This window comes from Vipera ursinii, assembly GCF_947247035.1.
Source record: "Vipera ursinii genome assembly, chromosome: 2".
NCBI classification, from domain to species: Eukaryota; Metazoa; Chordata; class Lepidosauria; order Squamata; family Viperidae; genus Vipera; species Vipera ursinii.
In genome coordinates, this window is record NC_139513.1 from 260806820 (window position 1) to 260828415 (window position 21596).

The 21596-nt window shown below is 35.4% G+C and overlaps 1 protein-coding gene across 1 annotated transcript in view; it reads left to right on the forward strand.

Moving 5' to 3' along the window:
• Positions 1-21596, forward strand: part of MAP1B (microtubule associated protein 1B) — a gene marked incomplete at both ends in the record, with an annotated part of 61922 nt that overhangs the window by 24477 nt on the left and 15849 nt on the right. The window contains one exon of the mRNA XM_083351618.1: positions 17874-17956. Within this exon, the coding sequence (XP_083207744.1) occupies positions 17874-17956 (83 nt within the window). The remainder of the gene's footprint in view (positions 1-17873; positions 17957-21596) is intronic.

The following is a 21596-nucleotide window of genomic DNA, read 5'->3' on the forward strand; positions in this document are numbered from 1 at the left end:
TTAAAACACCGCTTCCATTCACATCCAGAGGTTTTAGGCTTCTTGGGAGCCATTCCCAGGAAATTCAGTTGTAAAATAGTAAAGAAAGGATCAATATTCACACCCAGTCCAAACATGCTATTTACGACGTGCTAATTAAAGCTTTAGTTCTTCAGTTGTCAGCAGCTAATGGCTAGCTATAAAGGTGCAGCCAGTCTTTCCCTTGCCAGTTTAGAGGGCTTTCCTTGGATCAAACAAGGCATGTGTCCTTTTTCATCACCTCTCCGGGGTGACTTTAGGCCCTTTTCAGGGGCCCCAGAAGGCGAAATTGGGCACGGAAGGCAAAGCCTTGCCTTCCTGTGTCCATCTCGCCACGATGTAAAACCGGAAGTCTCTATTCATCTCCTATTTCTGATTGATGATGATCTTAAAAGCTTTCTTTTATTTAAGTCATTGAAAGTCTCTCCAACACTGACACCTTGTCATTCTGATGAGATGAAATTTATGAAACTAATTACACAGTGCATGTATAAATCGGCATATGGAAGGCTACATGTCTAAAATAGCACTTTAGCCATGTTGTAATCTAATCAAACTTGACATTCCCTAGGAAGATGAAAAGCCTTTTTTCTTCAAAAAGCAGCTGTGTTTTTTCTGCTGTGCACTTTGGACTGAAAGGCTATAAATGCTTCTGTAATAAATCTATATCCAATCATGTTAATGGAATATTTATACAAATAATTCAGATTACAATTGTATGGACATTTCTTTTGAAGTAAGAGCCACCAAACTCAGTTTGATAGATGGAGTTCCAAATGACTGTTTTGATCCTCTAAATTAAGTATTGAGTTGTACAATGACATATAGCTTGACCCAGACTAAACTTTTATCAAACTGCAATGCTGTTGTTTTTATAGCTTAAAAATAAAGAAACAAAGACACAAATTACCATAAGTTTTAAACCAAAATGTAAATGTGTTTATCTTCTATGTGATTCCCAAGAAATGGTGCATTTCCACAAGTCATGTGTGGATAAAAATGACTTGGAATAATTTAATGCATACTGTAATTTTATGAATTCTGAATAATTGATTTGATAGAAATTTATGATGAATTCTCCTATCTCCCCTTTCTTGTTCCTCTTGTTGGGAAATAACTGCTCTTTTGAACACTCTGAAACAACAAAGAGTTGGTTTGGGCCAATGGAGAAACATCATTTGGGGCCTTTACCTCTGGAGGAGTTTCTATTTTACTATGTCTCCTTCTGTTGGCAGAAAGAAATATATATGTATGTTTTCTGAGGTTTTCGCGGGTGTTTGTATGTGGATCTTTGGTCATTCGGGTTTTTCCCCGCGTAGAATTGAAGGTGTAGGAGCAACGTTTCGACGGAATCCCATGCGTCATCCTCAGGCTGGTGGCTTCAGCTTCCTTCTTCTGGGAGAAGCATGTGGTATATATATATAAACTGAAGGCAGAGTAATTTTGCAAGCACTAGAATTATGTTCCTATTGTACATTTGAATATATTTATTATATCTACCAGAACTCTTCAGCCTGTAAATCTTAATAAAGCCCAGGCACTAAATTTCAAAGGAACACAATATTCTATTTTTAAGATTTTTTTTCCATATTAAAATGAATTAATAATTATAATTTGATTCCCCAGCAATTATTTCTATGCTAATCTTAGAACTTCTGAGATATTAGCATTTCAGTATAACCTTTTTATTTTTTTAAAAAAATGTTGCCATTTTATCCGTTTTTTCCCTCTTTTTTTAATATGTGACTTGTCCTGTTCAGATTCATGTAAAAAAGAACATTACTCAAATCGATTGATTCGTTTAAAAGATTTGTATGACCAACCATCTTAAACATGTCTGGGCAGCACTTATTAGCAATAAAATGCAGTAGCTATTAAATGTAACCCAAACTATTAAACTATCAAACAAAAACATTATTCAGATGATGATATAATTTGATATAATCTTTGTATCTTCTGTCATTGTCTTAACCCAGACATGTCAAACACAAGGCCCGGGGGCCGGATCCGGCCCGCGAAGTGGTTTCATGTGGCCCGCGAAGCCACCCTGGAAACAGTGAGGGAACGGCCCCCACTGCCTTGGCCCTGGCCCAGAGACCCTCCTTCTGCCAGAGACCCTCAGATCTGTCCCACTCCTGCCCAGGCCCCCATAGGCACCCTTGATGCGAACGATGTAGAGCTGGCCATGCCCACCCAGTAGGCCATACGCACTCTAGCCACGCCCACCCAGTAGGCCACGCCCACCCTGGCCACACCCACCCGGCCCCCTGAGGGCAACTGCAATGCTGATGCGGCCCTCAATAAAATTGAGTTTGACACCCCTGTCTTAACCTTTCACCAGTGTATATAAAATTTTAAATAATATACTGTAGTAATACATTGTAGTTATAGATCTAGAGAACAATCCATAAACTAGGTGGTATTTTAAATCTGCTTTTCTGACCTCATATATTTCAATCTACTGCCATTCTTGGTATCTGCTCATAACTATTTACACCAATCAGTTTGCTTTATTGAGTAAATATGTTTTCAAATCCTTATTAAATGCATGCAAGAATGTGTACGGCTGGGAAATTCTGTAATCAAAAAATCCAGATCCTGAAAACTATGCAAATGAGATGAAGCGACATTGAAAAGAAAATGGGAAAAAAGCCTCTAAACTGTTGTATCATGTTGTAGAAACAGAATTATACCAAGACAAAAGCGGGATCACTGGACCTTTAAATAACAGTACCAAGAGTTTGAAGGGTGTCAGTGTAAAGCCCTTGGATAGAAAAAAATATAAGAAAAATAAGGGAGGACAAGAACAATGTGTGTTAACACAGTTGTAGACCAATAGACAAACAGAAGAAAGCAAGTCTCATCCATAAAATATTGCTGTAGTCCTGGCAAGAAACCATTGGAGCCTGGACTTATAAATGTCATCATCTACATATCCTCAGTCTTTCTAAGGGATGGATGAATAGATAACAATGCTCTTTATTTTTTATAATTGCTCTAATTGGATTTGAAATGGAAGAGAGACAGTAACAGAAGCAGGAATGAAGGCATGAGATAATTAGCTGTGACTTGCTGTTCAGTTTTTCTTATCTTATCAATTTTTCTTATCCTCCCTTTTTCCAGTTTAACACAGGCATACTTCAAAACATCAGGCAAAGAAAAGCTGCTTATGTTTTACAGCCTCATTTTTGTTTTCATTTTATTATCAAACTATTTATTTATTTGATAAATGTTCATACTTCTTCTCTTGTGACAGCTAACAAAAATTATAAACAAAGTTGGGTTATAAATTTTTTAAAATACAAATTAAAATTAGCAATAAAATGCTAAAATAATCTTGATGGTAAAATCCTTCAGAACAAGGTGCATCTCATTGTGATTATCAACATTTTGATAAAGGGAATACAGCTCATGCCAAACAGGCTGAATTTCAGGCTGAATCCACTTTCCTTTTGGGCTTGTTTGTATTTAATGTCACAGAGTCCATTATTAAATAGAGGCAGTATAACTTCCTTGGAACTGGACAATAAGGAACTTGAGAGCCGAATGTCATGGACATACTGATAATGCCCATTTCCAAAATTGCATAGAACTTCTCTCAGTGGTTTCATATAGGTAATGAACAGCATGGGAGGCAAGGTGGGAACCCTATGGGGCACTGCAGATCAATATCCAAGGTAACAAATAGTCTTAGAATGCAACCATTGTGAAAGAATGCACTCCACCGCCCCCCACCCCGCCCCCACCCCCGTATTCCACCACGGAAGTCTGCTCTAATTTAATTAGAATGAAAGGAATTATCAGTTCTATCAGATACAATTTAATATATAATTTAATTAATTGCTCAGCCGGCGTGTTCTAGAATTAATTTAAAGTAGCTGAAGTTGAAAAACACTGTTCTAGAGAAAGCTTTCTGAATCTAAAATCCTCTGCTTGCTTCTTATAGATTATAGAATGCTGATTCATCAAGCTGGGGGATTCTGAGAGTTGAAGTCCACACATCTTAAAATTGACATGTTTGAAAAACGCTGATCTAGAGCAGTTCTCCATATGTGTTGTGACTAAAATTAGCTATGCTAACTGTAAATAGTTGCATTTCCAAAATATATGGAAGACGCTAAGTTGAAAATGTTTGTCTGAAGAATAAATAATTCTTTCTTTAGTATTGTGATGTTGCCTTGGATAACACAGGCCGTTTATTCTACTGAATTGGTTCTGTGATTGCCTGGTATTGCTTCAAAAATCTTTTAACACAGAGATTCTATTATGACTGAACCTAGCGGTATGTACTTTTGATACTATTCCCATTATATTCATGCTGTTCCAAGCTAGGAAACCACTGCATTTTTCCCAACAGTGTTTCCTATTATTCAGGACAGTGAGTAAAGCTGAGACTTCCTTTGAATTCCTGGTATTTGTTTGTGAGCTGTTTCTGACAATTTCTTGAACCATCTTAAATATTCAGGGCCAGCCACCATATATCATTAGTTAAAGCTGAGCTGTTAGCCCTATTACATCCTTTTCAAGGACAATCTTTTTCAAACAAGCTTAATATGCAGACTTCAGAATATGCACGGTGGAAGATATTTTAGGGTTGTGTCAAGTAGTACAAATCCATTAGGCAGTAAAATAAGTTTAAACATATTAACAGTGGAAAATCATTGATGCCAGGAAGAATTAATTGCCTTTAAATAAATTTGGATGGAGTATTGAAAGAATTGAGATTTTCTAAATGTTTTAGATATTATGAAAAATATGTTTAGTTTTTTTTAGAATATGCAAAATATGGTATAGAAAAATGTAATTTAACCAGAATGACTTGAATTTAATATTTGAAATATTTTTTATAGAATCGTAATAGACAAAGAAGTCAGGATTAATTTATAACCTTATTTTAATATGTTAAATTGCTTCTTGAGACAGTTTGATTGAAAACATGTATCATAACATGCAAATGATTACTCCTTAGTGTCCCTTAAACATCTCAGAAAATTACTGTATTAGAGTCTATAAAACTTCCAGAGGAAACTGTTGTGTTTTGGGTTCGAATGAGCAGGAAAAATGCCAGGCGTGTGAGTACAGAGGAACAGCAACTTTACTGATAACCATAACTGTACTGAGGGGTTAGGGTGTACATGCATTCTTTATATACCTTCATACAACCAATCAGATTGAACCCATTATTCCCGCTATTATGGTTCCCGCTTAAACTGTTCAGTACATGTGCTGGAGAACTGTTAGGTCCCAATAACTCAGTGAATAGGTGTTTCTCCAAATCCCAATACATAACAGAAACCTTTCCAAAGATATTAAAATGCCAGAGAATCTTTTGGACCGTATGATATATTATTTATACTTCATAAAGCCAGTATTTTAATATGAGATAGCCAAGTAGGACACTTGCGGGGGAAAACAGGATGTGTAGAACAAAATTTTGCTTTAGAAAATATTATTTATAGTTTTCATTTTTCAGAGAAATACCAGTTTAGCCACTTTTATCTGAATAGTTGATTAAGTTAAATTACATTCAGCCTTTACTCAAAAGCTCTAAGGCACACGTAGTACTCCTTCTTCCAGTTTTCTCTTATCAATAATCTTGTGTAATAAATTGTAAAAGATCATGACTGCCCCAAAGCCATCCAGTCAGTTTCCATGGCTGAGGATTATTTGGATTTAGTGCAATCTTAGTGCAAAACTTAATTATTACACCATATTGGTTCAATGCATTCATTATCTTTTTCTAATGTGTGTTATTTGCTTCAATATATAAACAGAATTCATATATATATTATGCTAAGCCAACCACAATAGGTCTATTCACATAACTTTTTTTTTCCTGTTCAATCCTGTCTGATTATCGGATGCTACCATGTGTATATGTGTGTATGTGTATATCTCTGTGTATATATATATCACACAAGATCACCAGCAAGTTTCCATTATACTCTTATATGACATTCGCAAATTCTCTCCTATGAGCCTATCAGGATAGGGCCAGTAATAAAAGAATAACACTGAACAGAAAATCCAGGTGTTTTAAATCTGTGGTAAACTGCAGAGTTTATGAAATAAATAGATATAATTTGAATCCTAAACAGCATGATACATATTTCTTCATGGTTAAATCTGAGAATTGTTGGAATGATTCCCAATGATTTGAATATATTGATTACATATTTTTATTCAAAGAGCTGAAACAGAAGAAAAAGGAAAGTAGTATTATAGTAAATGGATCCATTTACTTGTGAATAGTAGCTTAATCAACATTAAAAAAACAGCTTTGTAGATAGACTATGATAGATCATCTGAAAAAGAAAATATTGATTATGCTGTCTTGGTATAGATGTTATGTAGCAGAAGTAAAAGATTTCCATTTAACTTACGGTAATATCCACTAAGAGACAAAACTATGTAAGAAGAAATCCACAAAATAGTACTACCGGTAAGGGTTCTCATTGTTTTCTCTTTAAGAAGATAGAAGACAAAAAAAGAACAGAATGGTGGAATGTGTAGAGAAAATGAATACATAATACTGGGATTAAGCAAAATTGAAGATGAATTCAGGTAGTTCTCAACCTACAACCACAGTTGGGACCAGATCTTCCATCATTAAGTGTTATGGTCATTAAGTGAGTCATCATGTGACTCTGCCTGAATTTATGACCTTTTTTGCTATGGTCATTAAACAAATCTGACTTTTCTCATTGTCTTTGCTTGTTGGAAATCAGCCGAGAAGATTGCAGATGACAATCACGTGACCCCAAGATGCTGCCACCATTGTAAATTCATGCTGGTTGCCAAGTGCCTGAATTGCAATCACAAGACCATGGGGATGCTATGACAGTCTTAAGTGTAAATCACTTTTATCAGCTCCATTGTAACTTTGGTCATTAAAAGAATTTCACTGATAAGCACTGAACATCCTGGCCCTTTTCCAACAGTGAACTCACAACTTTGGCAGATTGTCTGAGAGCCTTCTTGCTACCATTACCTGAGGTAGCAGCAGATTTATTTCTTTAGCATATGTTGATGGTACGTTCACCAGGAGACTACAGTATTAATATAGGGTAGCTGTGGCTGCCTAAGACTGCTAGTCTGCTCGATTTGTGCTCATGCACTATCCAGGGTGCACACAGGGGTCAGTAGCAGCATAGCTGCAGAAGTAAGGAATACCAAAGAGGATTAAAAATTCAGCAGCATTTAGCCCTGCAGCAACCTTGTTCTAAATGTTCTCCCAGCTCTTTCTGTGAGGATAGTGGGAAGTCCTGACCCAGTGCTATGGGTCAGACTATTTAATGAACATGCTACTATAGGCATACATCATTGCCACTTAATATCACTGCTGGCAATAATCTCTTTCCCTACTAATCTTCCACCTTTGTGTGGCGCATACTGTCATTGAGAATTACGGCATTGTGAGAAAGTGGAAAAGAAAATGACACCTCATTTAATTTTGCCTTGACATGTACTACAAAAGCATTTTTAATAACATACTTCCATTTAAGCACCATTCCTTTTTTTGCTGCCCTCTGCTTAGAATTTTATATATATTTATTAAAAGTTAAGGTAGTAATGACCTACCTTAACTGGCTGAGACAGTTTACTGGCCCTTTTTCTCAAGCCACAGCCTCTTTTTTCCACAAAGAAAAGCTAATTTCCCTTGAGGCAGTATTATTGATTCAGGTGTGGTTTTGATACAAGAATAATGTGAATGTTATGAGATCAATTGCTTGATGTTATTTGTGCATCAGTATTAAGGAAGATAAATCCATCCTAGGCATTTTCTGAATTATAACTTGGTAAACTAAAAAGCTAGTATTAGCTCATTAAGGAAAACAAAACCTTTATTTTGCTTTTTAAAAACAGCCAAAGTCTACCACTGGATTAGGATTAAGTATTATCATTATGCTGATAGTATCTCACTTTACATCCCTAATTCCGAGCCAAACTGGTGATGTCAGCAGGATATTGGGATCTGGAATTAAAACCAAGGAAAATGAAGCTGCTGTTTCCTCTCCAAAGTTCATGGTGGCTGGCTCTGCAGTTACCTCTTAAGGGAAAGACTGCCTTGAGGGAGCAGGCTAGTGACCTGGGTTTCCTTTACTTATAGCTACTCCTGTATGGACAGATGAAAAGTATGGCCAGGGTTCTTTATTCAAGAGTGGGTGGTATGCCAATTGTGGTTTTTCCTGGAATTTGAAGATTTTGCAAATGTATATTGCACTCTCATAATCACAAGTGTAGATTATTTCAATATGTTTTATATGGGGCTATCTCTGAAGAGGTTATACCCAGAAGTTACAATTGGTGCAAAATGTTGTGTCCTTTTGTCTGGCAGGTGTTAATCACCAGACCAGTTAATCACTGCATTGTTTGCTAATAGGGTTCCAGGTATAATTAGAAGACCGTTTTAACTCATAAAGGCTTGGTACCAAGGTACATGCAGGACCAATTCTCTAACCAGAGTTGACCCATCCATTGATTAAATCAAATTAAAATTAAATCAAAACTTTATTATGGACATAGACCAGCATACATTAAGCAAAAATGTAAGGCCTTTAAAGTGTCTATTCAAACTATAGAAGAAAAACTAAGTAGGAGTTTTTGATATATATATATATATATATATGCAAATTATTCAAATTGCTAATAAAGAATTTGGGAGGCTAAGATGATCATTTCGAACTATTTATGTTCTCATCAGTTAGTCATACCCTTTATCTGAGATTCGAACCCGGGCTGATTATATATATCAGGCAGTGTTTTAACCTCCTGAGCCACGGGTTCCTTCTCTCTTATATTAGCTGGAAGGCAAGGCAAATGTATGTTTAAGTATTTGTCAAGGTTTTTTGAGTGGACCTTGCTAATTAACTCTTTCATTCCTGTTTTGGCCCGGCTCAGGGCTTATCCGCAGGAACTAGTCAACTTATGACAGCTCATTATTTGTGCAAATTATTCAAATTGCTAATAAAGAATTTGGGAGGCTAAGATGATCATTTCGAACTATTTATGTTCTCATCAGTTAGTCATACCCTTTATCTGAGATTCGAACCCGGGCTGATTATATATATCAGGCAGTGTTTTAACCTCCTGAGCCACGGGTTCCTTCTCTCTTATATTAGCTGGAAGGCAAGGCAAATGTATGTTTAAGTATTTGTTAAGGTTTTTTGAGTGGACCTTGCTAATTAACTCTTTCATTCCTGTTTTGGCCCGGCTCAGGGCTTATCCGCAGGAACTAGTCAACTTATGACAGCTCATTATTTGTGCAAATTATTCAAATTGCTAATAAAGAATTTGGGAGGCTAAGATGATCATTTCGAACTGTTTATGTTCTCATCAGTTAGTCATACCCTTTATCTGAGATTCGAACCCGGGCTGAATCTCAGATAAAGGGTATGACTAACTGATGAGAACATAAATAGTTCGAAATGATCATCTTAGCCTCCCAAATTCTTTATTAGCAATTTGAATAATTTGCACAAATAATGAGCTGTCATAAGTTGACTAGTTCCTGCGGATAAGCCCTGAGCCGGGCCAAAACAGGAATGAAAGAGTTAATTAGCAAGGTCCACTCAAAAAACCTTGACAAATACTTAAACATACATTTGCCTTGCCTTCCAGCTAATATAAGAGAGAAGGAACCCGTGGCTCAGGAGGTTAAAACACTGCCTGATATATATAATCAGCCCGGGTTCGAATCTCAGATAAAGGGTATGACTAACTGATGAGAACATAAATAGTTCGAAATGATCATCTTAGCCTCCCAAATTCTTTATTAGCAATTTGAATAATTTGCACAAATAATGAGCTGTCATAAGTTGACTAGTTCCTGCGGATAAGCCCTGAGCCGGGCCAAAACAGGAATGAAAGAGTTAATTAGCAAGGTCCACTCAAAAAACCTTGACAAATACTTAAACATACATTTGCCTTGCCTTCCAGCTAATATAAGAGAGAAGGAACCCGTGGCTCAGGAGGTTAAAACACTGCCTGATATATATAATCAGCCCGGGTTCGAATCTCAGATAAAGGGTATGACTAACTGATGAGAACATAAATAGTTCGAAATGATCATCTTAGCCTCCCAAATTCTTTATTAGCAATTTGAATAATTTGCACAAATAATGAGCTGTCATAAGTTGACTAGTTCCTGCGGATAAGCCCTGAGCCGGGCCAAAACAGGAATGAAAGAGTTAATTAGCAAGGTCCACTCAAAAAACCTTGACAAATACTTAAACATATATATATATATATATATATATATATATATATATATATATATATATATATATATATATATATATATATATATATATATATATATATATATATATACAATTGTGACCATTTTATATAATGGCTCTAGCAGTTATGTTGTAATTCCAGCTTTATTAAAACATAAATAGAAGCAGTGTGACAAGGTATAATATATACAACAGTTTTGAAGAAATATTTATCCCCATGGTAAATAATAGGAGCAAAAGGTCAGCTGTTTGTCTGTGGTTGATTAATGGCAGTAGTTTGACAGCAAATTAAATGTCACATAAAGCTGGTAAATGATACAACAAATCAATATTTAGTGATAAGAGCAGATACAATTGTTTTGGTACCCAACGCCATTAGGTGCACAAAACTTGATTTAAGACAACAGTTTACTTCAGAGACCTTCATAGAAAGTGATTTGAATTTTCAAAAGACCACACAAAGTATTTGGGTAGATAGGCAGTAATTAGAACAATTCTGAGTAGATTGTATTTTCATGAGACAGCTGATATCTCTTCTTGATAGCTAAGGTAAAATACAAAGTACTCATTATTAAAAATTACTGGCAAGTATCAAGTCAATCTTCAGTTTCTTTTAAAACTTCAGATAAATAATTGGTTAATTTAGGTTTACAAATATTTACCGCACACATAGCTGCTCTTTAAGTGCAACAGTTCTTTGTTCCCTACAGATGTTCCAAATAGATACTTTAAAATAATTTTCACCACTGGCAAATAAGAATCAAAGTCTTGAAAAGTTAAAATTAAAATACCACCCCTCCCCCCACCAAAAACAGTGCTTGTATTTTGTATGTATTAATCAATTAGATTTTGTTTTCCTTTGCTTTGCGAATAAAATACTTAGTGTAATACCAGAAGGAAGATTGTTCTTTTAAAATTATTCCTAAATATTTTCTCAATTTAATTTTTGGATTTTGGAAAAAGGTTATAGCCTGCAATTCTTCTACCGGTAAATGTATTTATTCAGTTCTGATCTTATTGAACTCAGAGACTTTTATTTCTGGAAAAAAATCAGTATGCTCAGGATTACATCACAAAAGCTTAATTTTGATAAATAAAAGCTGTACGAGAAGCAAATTACAAAATGCAAATAGCTAGAAACACATATTAGAAACTGTTCAGTCTTACTTTTGTCAGAGAACCTTTAAATATATTGGGAAATATTCATTGTGTAATTTTCTAATCTGAATTGTTTTTAATATCCTATTGCTAATTGGTTTAATAAATGTATATAACTGCCTAACTCAACAACTCTGGGTGGCAAACAGAGTTGATAAAAAAGAAAAACAAATACATATAGAAAAAAATACACCGTAGCTGAAAAAACCAACAATTTTATTTATTTATTTATTTATTTATTTATTTTAATTCCATTTATATCCCGCCCTTCTCCGAAGACTCAGGGCGGCTTACAAGCTTAGCAGTAGCCTTCATTCTATGTATATGCCTGCTTATCATCTGTGTAGACAGGAGACAGGAGGACATTGGGTGACTTCACCCAACAGCTTCACATATAGATAATTAAATGCGGGGAGGGGGAGAGAAAGAACTGAGCCTGTGGCATCCCACAAAGTTGTGGCTGTGGGCTGGACCTTTCCTTTGCAACTGGAACCAACCCTAGAGGAAGAAGAATCAACACAACAGAGTGCTGCCCACCCCCAACCCTTGGAGCATGTCCAGGAAGATACCATAATTGATGGCATTGAGGGCGGCTGAAAAACGCCAAGGGCAAGGATCGAGGCACTATTCCCTTCCTTCTCTCAGCAGAGGCCATCCAAGAGTGTGATCAGTGCCATCTTAATCCTATACACATGCTTGAATCCCAGCTGAAAGAGATCTAGACAATCCATTTCCTCCAGAGTCTTCTGAAGCTGCAGCAGAATCACTTCCTCTGTAGCTTTCTCTAAAAAGGGAACATTGGAATTTGGACAAAAATTGTCCAGACTATTTGGGTCAAGCAATGGCCCTTTGTGAAGGGGGAGGGGTTGCATGTTGCCTTCTCAAAAGCCAGCAGAACTACATCATTCCACAAGGGACAAAAAATAATAATAAGCATAACTACAAAACAATTTTACTACAGTTTTGTACTGTACTTTTTATCACACATCTAGTTAACTGTAATAAAGATAAATATTGAATGAGGAAATGTTAACCTAAGATGCCTCTTCTGCTTGTCTTTGTAAAGATCAGAATTCCCTTTTTAAAATATTCTTTACTTTTCCTTTTTTCTTTTTCTTTCTGCATTTTTTCTTGCTTTCCCTTCCATTGTTTTCTTCTGATTTCTGTTTTTGTCCTTTACTATTGCTAAAATATTTAGTGTAAAGTATTTTTTTAAAGAAAGGTAAATAACTGACCAATTAAAACTAACAAGATATGGAAAGCATACATAATATCCCTTCTGACATTTTTTTTCAAGATCCTTGGAAACATGCTCAAGAGGAAGGAGTTGAAAGGGCTTAGAGTGGAGGACTTGACAATTTTTGAAGCATGCCCAACTCTCTCCTCAGTGGAGATGCACCACAGGAATTTTCCTTCCTTCCTTCCTTCCTTCCTTCCTTCCTTCCTTCCTTCCTTCCTTCCTTCCTTCCTTTCTTTCTTTCTTTCTTCTTTCTGTAAAAATACATTTTAGTAAATGATGGCTGATGAATGAATGAATCTTTATTGTCAAAGTACAACTATGTGTACATTGAGATTAGCTGAGCCTCCCTTTGTGCTCCCACCCCCCAACACACAGTGACAACAGACCCTCCATCTTACTACACCATGTGAACCAACTACACCACACACCGGCCTCCCAAGTCAATTCTGCATAAAATTCACACAAGTTATTTCTCATTCAAAAGCCTAACAGCCCACAGATAAAAGGTGTTTTTCAGCCTGTTGGTGCGGCTGGCTATACTCCTATATCTCCTACCTGATGGTAGGAGAGTAAAGAGATACTGTCCAGGGTGTGAGTCGTCCCTGAGGATTTTCCTCACTCTTCCAAGGCAACGAACCCTGGCGATGTCATCCAGTGGTGTCAGGGAACAGCCCACAATGTCTTGTGCTGTACTCACCACCCTCTGTAATACTTTCCTATCCGCGGCTGTCAGATAAGAATATCCTGTAAATATTGTCCTAATTATGCTGCTTTTTCATGAATTGATACTGCCCCTTTGGGTAAAAATTTAAAATCCCAAGCATATGGTCCAGAGACAATGGATAGAATGTTCTCCTCCCTGGGGACTGGTCAGTTCAGTGATTAAAACACACATATTTTTGGTTCCTGCCTTTGTGAATGATTTCTTTAAATATTAACCACAGCTATACAAATTTACTGAATTTATTTCTCAGTCAGTAGGCAGCAGGTTTGGGTTATATATTAGTTACACTTTATTTATTTTTAATTTGTTGTATTGAAGTTCACTGCATTTTACACATTACTTTCTCTTTGCCATCTATTTTATTGTGCTTTTTTTAATCCCATTTATATCCCGTCCTTCTCCGAAGACTCAGGGCGGCTTACAATTTAAAGCACAAATCAATGTGCTTAGCAATAGTTTATTAGTGCAATATGCATTTGTACCATCATTTCTTTCATATACAGTAAATCAGACTGTTATCAGAGCTATACTAATAAATACTAAGATAAGACTATTATTGGAGATCAGTTATTATTTGTGTATCTCTTAGCTTGACAGTACCACATTTGCTTCCAATTATATTAATCCATTTAATTATTTTCACGTATTGCTTCCAAGTACTTTGCTGATTTGTCTTATTTTAAACTATACTGAGATCTGAGGTTTTCATGAGATATGTAAAATGCTTATTCACTGGAGGCTAAGTTATTGGAAAACCTGGCCATTTGAGGAGGAGAGCATTAAGAGAAAAATAGTGCTTCCAGTCACTTAGAAATGATTTCCCAGTTAATTCTTAAGCAGAAGGCTGTGAAGTTGTGTTTTAGGTATCTCAGAAAAAGTGTTTTTGTTCACTATCTAAAATGACAATCTGGTTATACACATATTAGCCTTCCAAAGCTATAGAGGTGAACACAACATTTGATAACATTTTAATTGTATGGCAATCTACATTGGATCTGAATCTATTTTACCTTCAAACTAAGCCTGGATTTTTTGCTTGATATTTAAGGAGATTTGGACATCCATTAGAATTTAAAGGAGATCAATGACATCTCATCTTCCATTCTGAAAAAGTACAAAATTCCAGACTCATCTGAAATTGCATGTAATTTATAAATCAAACTTTTCTTTGCTGTTAACAACCTATTCAAAGCAATTTTCCTGTTTGGATGAAAATGTTAAAACAAGGTATTTAGTTCCTAGTTACCATACCAAACATTTCTGTCAAAATTTGTTCTATTTTACTATTTAAAAGCATCTGAGAGTCAAATAAATCTTTAAAAGCAAAATTATTCCTTATTTTCAAGTGATGTGGCTCTTTATAGACTCTATTTTGCACACCTTACAGGAAATTTTCCATTTGACAGAAAGAAGTTGGGCTTCATAAGTATCTCTAAGCTAATCTGCAAACAGATACACAAAATCTACCAGCCTGCTGTTATTTCATTTTTTGTCTTTGTTTTTCACATGAAGGTTCATTAGAAAGAATTGCTGATGTGACATATGTTAAGTGCTTCATGCTGCAATGTCTGCAGTCAATGTATTATTCATGCCATAAAAGGGAAACTTAAGTGGAGTCCTATGCATTTCAGAACTAATTCCTCCGAATATAGTGGGATTTATTCTCATATAAGCATGTATTGAACTATATTCACAGGCCAATAGTTATTTTGAAAAGCAAGGCTTTATGAAAATTTTTCTCAAATGTTGAATGTTGAACCTCTCCCATAAATCATCAAATGTAATCCTTTTTTAAAAAAATAATAATATCGCTCTTTCCCTTCTTTCATGGAACCACTAGCAAACATTTCATAGCCTCTTCACATTCAATATTTGGTTAAAGTAGCAAAGCAAATTATCATTATATGCTATAATGGTGACGAGTTTTGACTAACCTATTGAACATTCCATAGACTTGTGATGAAAAACATGGCAATTTAATGTTAGTGTTAATCAAAGTTACTACTTTGGAAATAGTGTCAAAGTTATGGTGTCTTTATTTACCAATACCTCTATTTATTATTTCAGAGATAAACTTTATCTAAAATAAATTTATTTATTTATTTATTTATTTAATTTAATTTAATTTGTATACTGCCCTTCTCCTGAAGGACTCAGGGCGGTGAACAGGGCAATAAATACTAAAATACAGAGATACAAAAATTAAGAAGAGATTAAACCATAATGCCCAATACAATACAACAATAAATTACATAAAAACAATGATAAAACCCAAACCCATCAGACCAGGGCGGCTTGTTCAAACAAATAGGTCTTTAGATCACGTCGGAAGGAGCAAAGGTCGGGAGCCATCTGGAGCTCAACCGGTAAATGGTTCCACAGATCCGGCGCACCCACAGAGAATGCCCTCCCCCTGGGGGTTACCAGTCGGCACTCTCTGACCGGTGGCACCCTGAGGAGGCCCTCTCTGTGGGAGCGCACTGGGCGGAGGGAAGTTGATGCGGGCCGCAGGTGCTCCCTAAGGTACTCTGGACCCATGCCATTTAGGGCTTTAAAGGTCATTACCAGCACCTTGAATCTCACCCGGAAGGCAACTGGAAGCCTTGTATACAAAACAAATGATGTATAGAGAACAGAGAAGATGAAAACAATAGCATTGTAAAGGATCACTTGACCATCTGACTTGCCATAAGAACACTCTGAGCAAAAGAAATCCTTGACAAGGGTGCAATGCATCTGTAAAATATTATGCCAGAAGGAATTTTTTTTTACTCGACACCCCAGGTTCAGGCTGCAAAAATCTGGATGCCAACAAAGAAATACACAAAACTGTTTTGCTTCCATCTTCTGATCAACTGGATTTTTTGCAGCCCAGATTTTGTAGCCTAAAAGGCATTTAATCAGTGGGATGAGAGATGTCAGAGATAGATGCTCCAAAACAGGGGGAAAGAGAGATCCATGTACTATCAGTATAGAACTAGATCAACCATCTTAACATATTGTTGAATAACATTTCACTATCCCAGAACTGGAATAATTAGAGATAGCATAGTCTTCTTCAACCATGCCCTTTAGGTGTATTGAAACCCTAACTCCAAATATTCTCATCAGGCTAGTTAGCATATACTTTTACTTTCTAAATGATACATGACCTAACAGTAGAGAAAGACATCTACCAGTATGTTTATTGCTGTCCTATTAGTTTATTATATATACTATTTACATTAAAATACAGATATACGTGTGTGTGTGTGTGTGTGTATGTATCACAAGCCAATTTAATTTTCTTAATCTGAAGGCTAGGAATAGAATGTTTCCTTTATTGAAATTGAGAAAAATGGGTGAAAGTATAAACTCTATTTAACAAAGTTGAACTTAGTTTTAAATAAGAATCACATATATCTTATGGCTTCCATCAAGTTTGAAATAAAGCCCATAGGTTCAATAGAATTTGTTTCTGAATATATGGTGCTTATGAAAGGAAATGCTTTTAAAGAATTAAGTCTATATTCTATTTAAACATTCATTATTTATTGTACTGTTTATTTTAGAGCATTTATAAGCTATCCCAATCTGATTGATTCTGGGTGGAGTGCAGGAGGAAATACATATGTCCTTTGGATCATTCATATTGGACATTCTGCTTTAACTCTTATACTCTTGGGATGTCTCTTTTAATGATGTGTTTGCCATCTGGAGTTTTTTATAAGGATTTCTATTGAGTGGATTAAAAAAAAATGGTCTGCCACCTGATTAATTGTTGGTATCATTGCAAACCAATATTTCAATCAATTGATGTAACTAATCAGTTAAACACTGTGATACTAGTGATTTTGTAAGAACAATATAGAAAGGACTTTGAGAAAAGAACTTTATAGGACAAGTTGACATTTGAATAAACATAGATGACATATTGTTGGTTGTTATTAATACCAAAAGCTCAATTGTATAATTTCACTAGTACAAATTAGTATTCTGAAGTACATTGAACTGAAAAAAATATCATTTTTTAACTTGTCAATTTGCTCTCTGTATGCTTTTTTTGGGGACAAGATTAATTCTTTTTAATAAAATGTGCCACGGTACTTTCCTGAGACGTTGGGCTAATTGCCATTTGGGTACTTAAACAGTGGCTTTGCCTTCATAATCCCAGTCTAAATTGCTAACTAATAGCACTCCCTCTCTCAGGAAAGAAGCACTCATGAAAATGATGCCAAGAAAAAGGAAAGTTAGAAAAAGCTACGGCTGGCAGTTGCATTGAAAAATAAACACATTTCTGGTATTACGAAACTAAATGAATCAAAAGGTTTAAAAGGTTTTTAGGCTGTGTTACCCTGATCACCATTCTTTCATGATACTAACATGTAGATTTTATTTTAAATGTTCTGCCAAAAAGCAGTTTGCTGAGAAGAATAAATATCTATAGGAAAAACATGAATATATATAAAATGCAGGATTTAAAATTTATTTTTCTTTTCTTCCATATTCACAGGTCAGAAAATCCTTCACCACAGAAGTGAAGTTTTAGAAACTGTTGTGTTGATTAATCCTTCAGATGAAGCAGTCAGCACTGAGGTAAAATAAAATTTAAAAAATCATACCTATGCTAATATACTTTAATCAAAATTACATCTGTGGGCATAAAATAGATACTGATTTTATCTACTGATCAGAGATACTGATATTTTTATTTACATATTTTATCTATACCACTCAAAATGAAATCGAATGCATGTCTACTGTTAAGTAAGTTCCACTGAGTTTAGTGTGAATTACATTCAGGTACAGTAATAGAATATATTAAGAGTGGTTTAATTGTGTTATATTTTTGGTTGCAGGATTATCTCTCATTTTTCATCCACACGTAGATGAAAATAAAACTTAAATATATGACTCAATAAGTAAATGATATTTCATATTCTCTTCCATTTCCTTGGTGACATTGTATATATTCTTTTATAATTTATCAAGAAAAAGCAAATGATGTGAATAAGATATAAACTAACACGCATGGCAGACTGGTGGGGGTATCCTGTTTCTCTCAGTGGTCAGTCAAATGCTTGTGACAAATCTATAAATACTCAGAGAGACAGGAGACTTTTCCTATTGTTCCCACCTTTTCATCTAAACCATCTTGAAGAGTAGTGCTCACCCATCTATTTGGTAAAGCTCCTCTACATGTTTTTCTGCTTAATTTAAATTAATTTCTGATTATTACATTTTTTTCTTAAGATTTTCTACCAGTTTTCCAAATATCCAATATTCTGGTGATATTTTCCAACAACGTATAATCTTCTGAATGTTTTGGATCTTTTTTTAATTACCATTTGACTGGATATTTTCTTCTTATTTTTCATGGAGATTATTGGTTCTATATTTTTGTAAAATATTGCCAATTGTTATATTTAATTTGAGAGCTCTTTAATCCTTGTATTTCTTTAACATATCTTCAATTTCCTTATCATCCAAAATCTCTCAGTGGTCAGTCAAATGCTTGTGACAAATCTATAAATACTCAGAGAGACAGGAGACTTTTCCTATTGTTCCCACCTTTTCATCTCTAAACCATCTTGAAGAGTAGTGCTCACCCATCTATTTGGTAAAGCTCCTCTACATGTTTTTCTGCTTAATTTAAATTAATTTCTGATTATTACATTTTTTTCTTAAGATTTTCTACCAGTTTTCCAAATATCCAATATTCTGGTGATATTTTCCAACAACGTATAATCTTCTGAATGTTTTGGATCTTTTTTTAATTACCATTTGACTGGATATTTTCTTCTTATTTTTCATGGAGATTATTGGTTCTATATTTTTGTAAAATATTGCCAATTGTTATATTTAATTTGAGAGCTCTTTAATCCTTGTATTTCTTTAACATATCTTCAATTTCCTTATCATCCAAAATCCTGATCTCTTTATTTGCAAGCTCCCGTCTGATTTTAAGTCACTTCAACAAACTGCTCACAATTCTTTTACATCTTATCCTATGCTGATATTGTCCAAATGGGTTAAGTCACAATTCCCAGTTTCCTATAAATAATTGTTTGTGTTTTAAAACTTTTCTTTGGGTTTTTTTTTGGGGGGGAGGGGTGTTAATGGGGCATTTTTTTTATTTGTTGTTTTGTTAAAGTCAGTTTTGATCTTATCTGAGGAAGTTTTTTATTTAAAAAAAACCAAGTATTTTTCTTTTTTACAGTAATATAATAGATATTCCTCATTATAAGTTAACATTCTCACAATAATAATAATAATAATAATAATAATAATAATAATAATAATAATAATAATAATAATAATAATAATAATAATAATAATAATTTTATTTATATACCGCCCTTCTCCCGAAGGACTCAGGGCGGTGAACAGGGCAAATGTATAAAAATACAAAAATACAAAAGTTAAAAGGAATTAAACATAATGCCCAAGGTAAAAACAGTAAATACAAATATTAAGAACAATAAAAACCCAACCCATCCCCCATCAGGCCAAGCTGGCTTGTTCAAATAAATGCATTTTCAGATTGTGTCGGAAGGAGCGAAGGTCAGGCGCCATCTGGAGCTCGACCGGCAACCGATTCCATAACTCCGGGGCGCCCACAGAGAAGGACCTCCCCCTGGGGGCCACCAAATGACATTCTCTGATCGGTGGCACCCTGAGGAGGCCTGGCAGCAGGTGCTCCCTAAGGTACTCTGGACCCATGCCAATGAATATTTGGCAAGAATTTTTTATCAATTTCTTACTTTTGCCAATTTCTGCATGCCACTCTCTTAAAATATATAAAACGTAGGAGTAAAATCCAGAAGTCATATATTAGTGTTTTTCCTGGAAAAGCTGTTGACTTTGTAAAGTGTTCTGGCAGCCTTTCTAGAGTTTTAGCAGCAGGCGCACAAAGCAATGGAAGAAGAGAATTCTGTTTTTAATGATCTAATGCACTAAAAAGGGATGAAATTTAAGTGGCATTCATGAGATAATCAAACACTAATCTCATTGTTTAATGACAATGATAAACAGGAAAGGGACATAGCCCATTAAAAGTAATGGTACATTTTTATACCCTAGCACAATTAGTTTTAAATCAGTATGGAATTTGCTTTTTTCTGCTTCCTTAAGCTTTTAGTGATCATCCTTGAACTCATTATAAAAGGTAATTCATTGAATCATATATGTCTGAAGGGAGGAACAAACAAGAAAACATGTGCAAATTCCATGGCATGTGAGGTGTTTGATGCTATCTGAGCTGAGTTGTTTTCTTGCAGATGTTTCATTACCAAACTAGATAACATCGCCAGTATTGAAGCAGCTCAACCTTGAGCTACAAATATTCTCTTCTTTCAGGTCCATGGCAAGTCCATTTTGCAGCATTTCCTGTGGGGAACTGCAGTGCAAGTAATTTTCCCATTGCTAGAATCACCCACTTTGTCCCACCTCCTGCGGTTTTCCTCTTCCTGCTAGGTCAGGTGTAGGCTGACTCAGGAATTCTGGGAGTTGAAGTCCATGAGTCATAAAAGAGCCGAGGTTGCCTACCCCTGTTCTAGGTGCACTTTCATGGGAAGAGACTTCCACAGATATCATGACTACAAAGCCAAATATACCCAAGATATGTATTAATAATTAGGTCTGAAACTGAATGTTGTGCTTTAAATCTGAAATATTAAAGAAAAGCTTTTAAAAAGATTGTTAAGGTGTTCATTTTCATAGGATATTTATTCTGAAGTAAACATGAATGGAAAAGAGACGTCCCTACATATGAACACTGGCTTTGCCTCCACAACCATCAGCAGCATCATATGCATCTCAGAATCCTCACCTTCCCTTTCCTAACACAATTAACTAACCACCCTTCCATCTGGGGAATGTAGTAGCACTAACGATGGCAATTAGCTAGCATTCACTTTCTTCTCTGTCTGCAGTTTCCTGTTAAAGATGTTCTGCAGAACATCTGTGGAGGATAGGGGAATTGTGATTACAGTGCCTTATTACCTAGCACAGGAGTAGGCAACCTCAGCTCTTTTATGACTCATGGACTTCAACTCCCAGAATTCTGAAGTAAACATGCATGGAAAAGAGAGGTCCCTCCATATGAACACTGGCTTTGCCTCCACAACCATCAGCAGCATCATATGCATCTCAGAATCCTCACCTTCCCTTTCCTGACACAATTAACTAGCCACCCTTCCATCTGGGGAATGTGGTAGCACTAACGATGGCAATT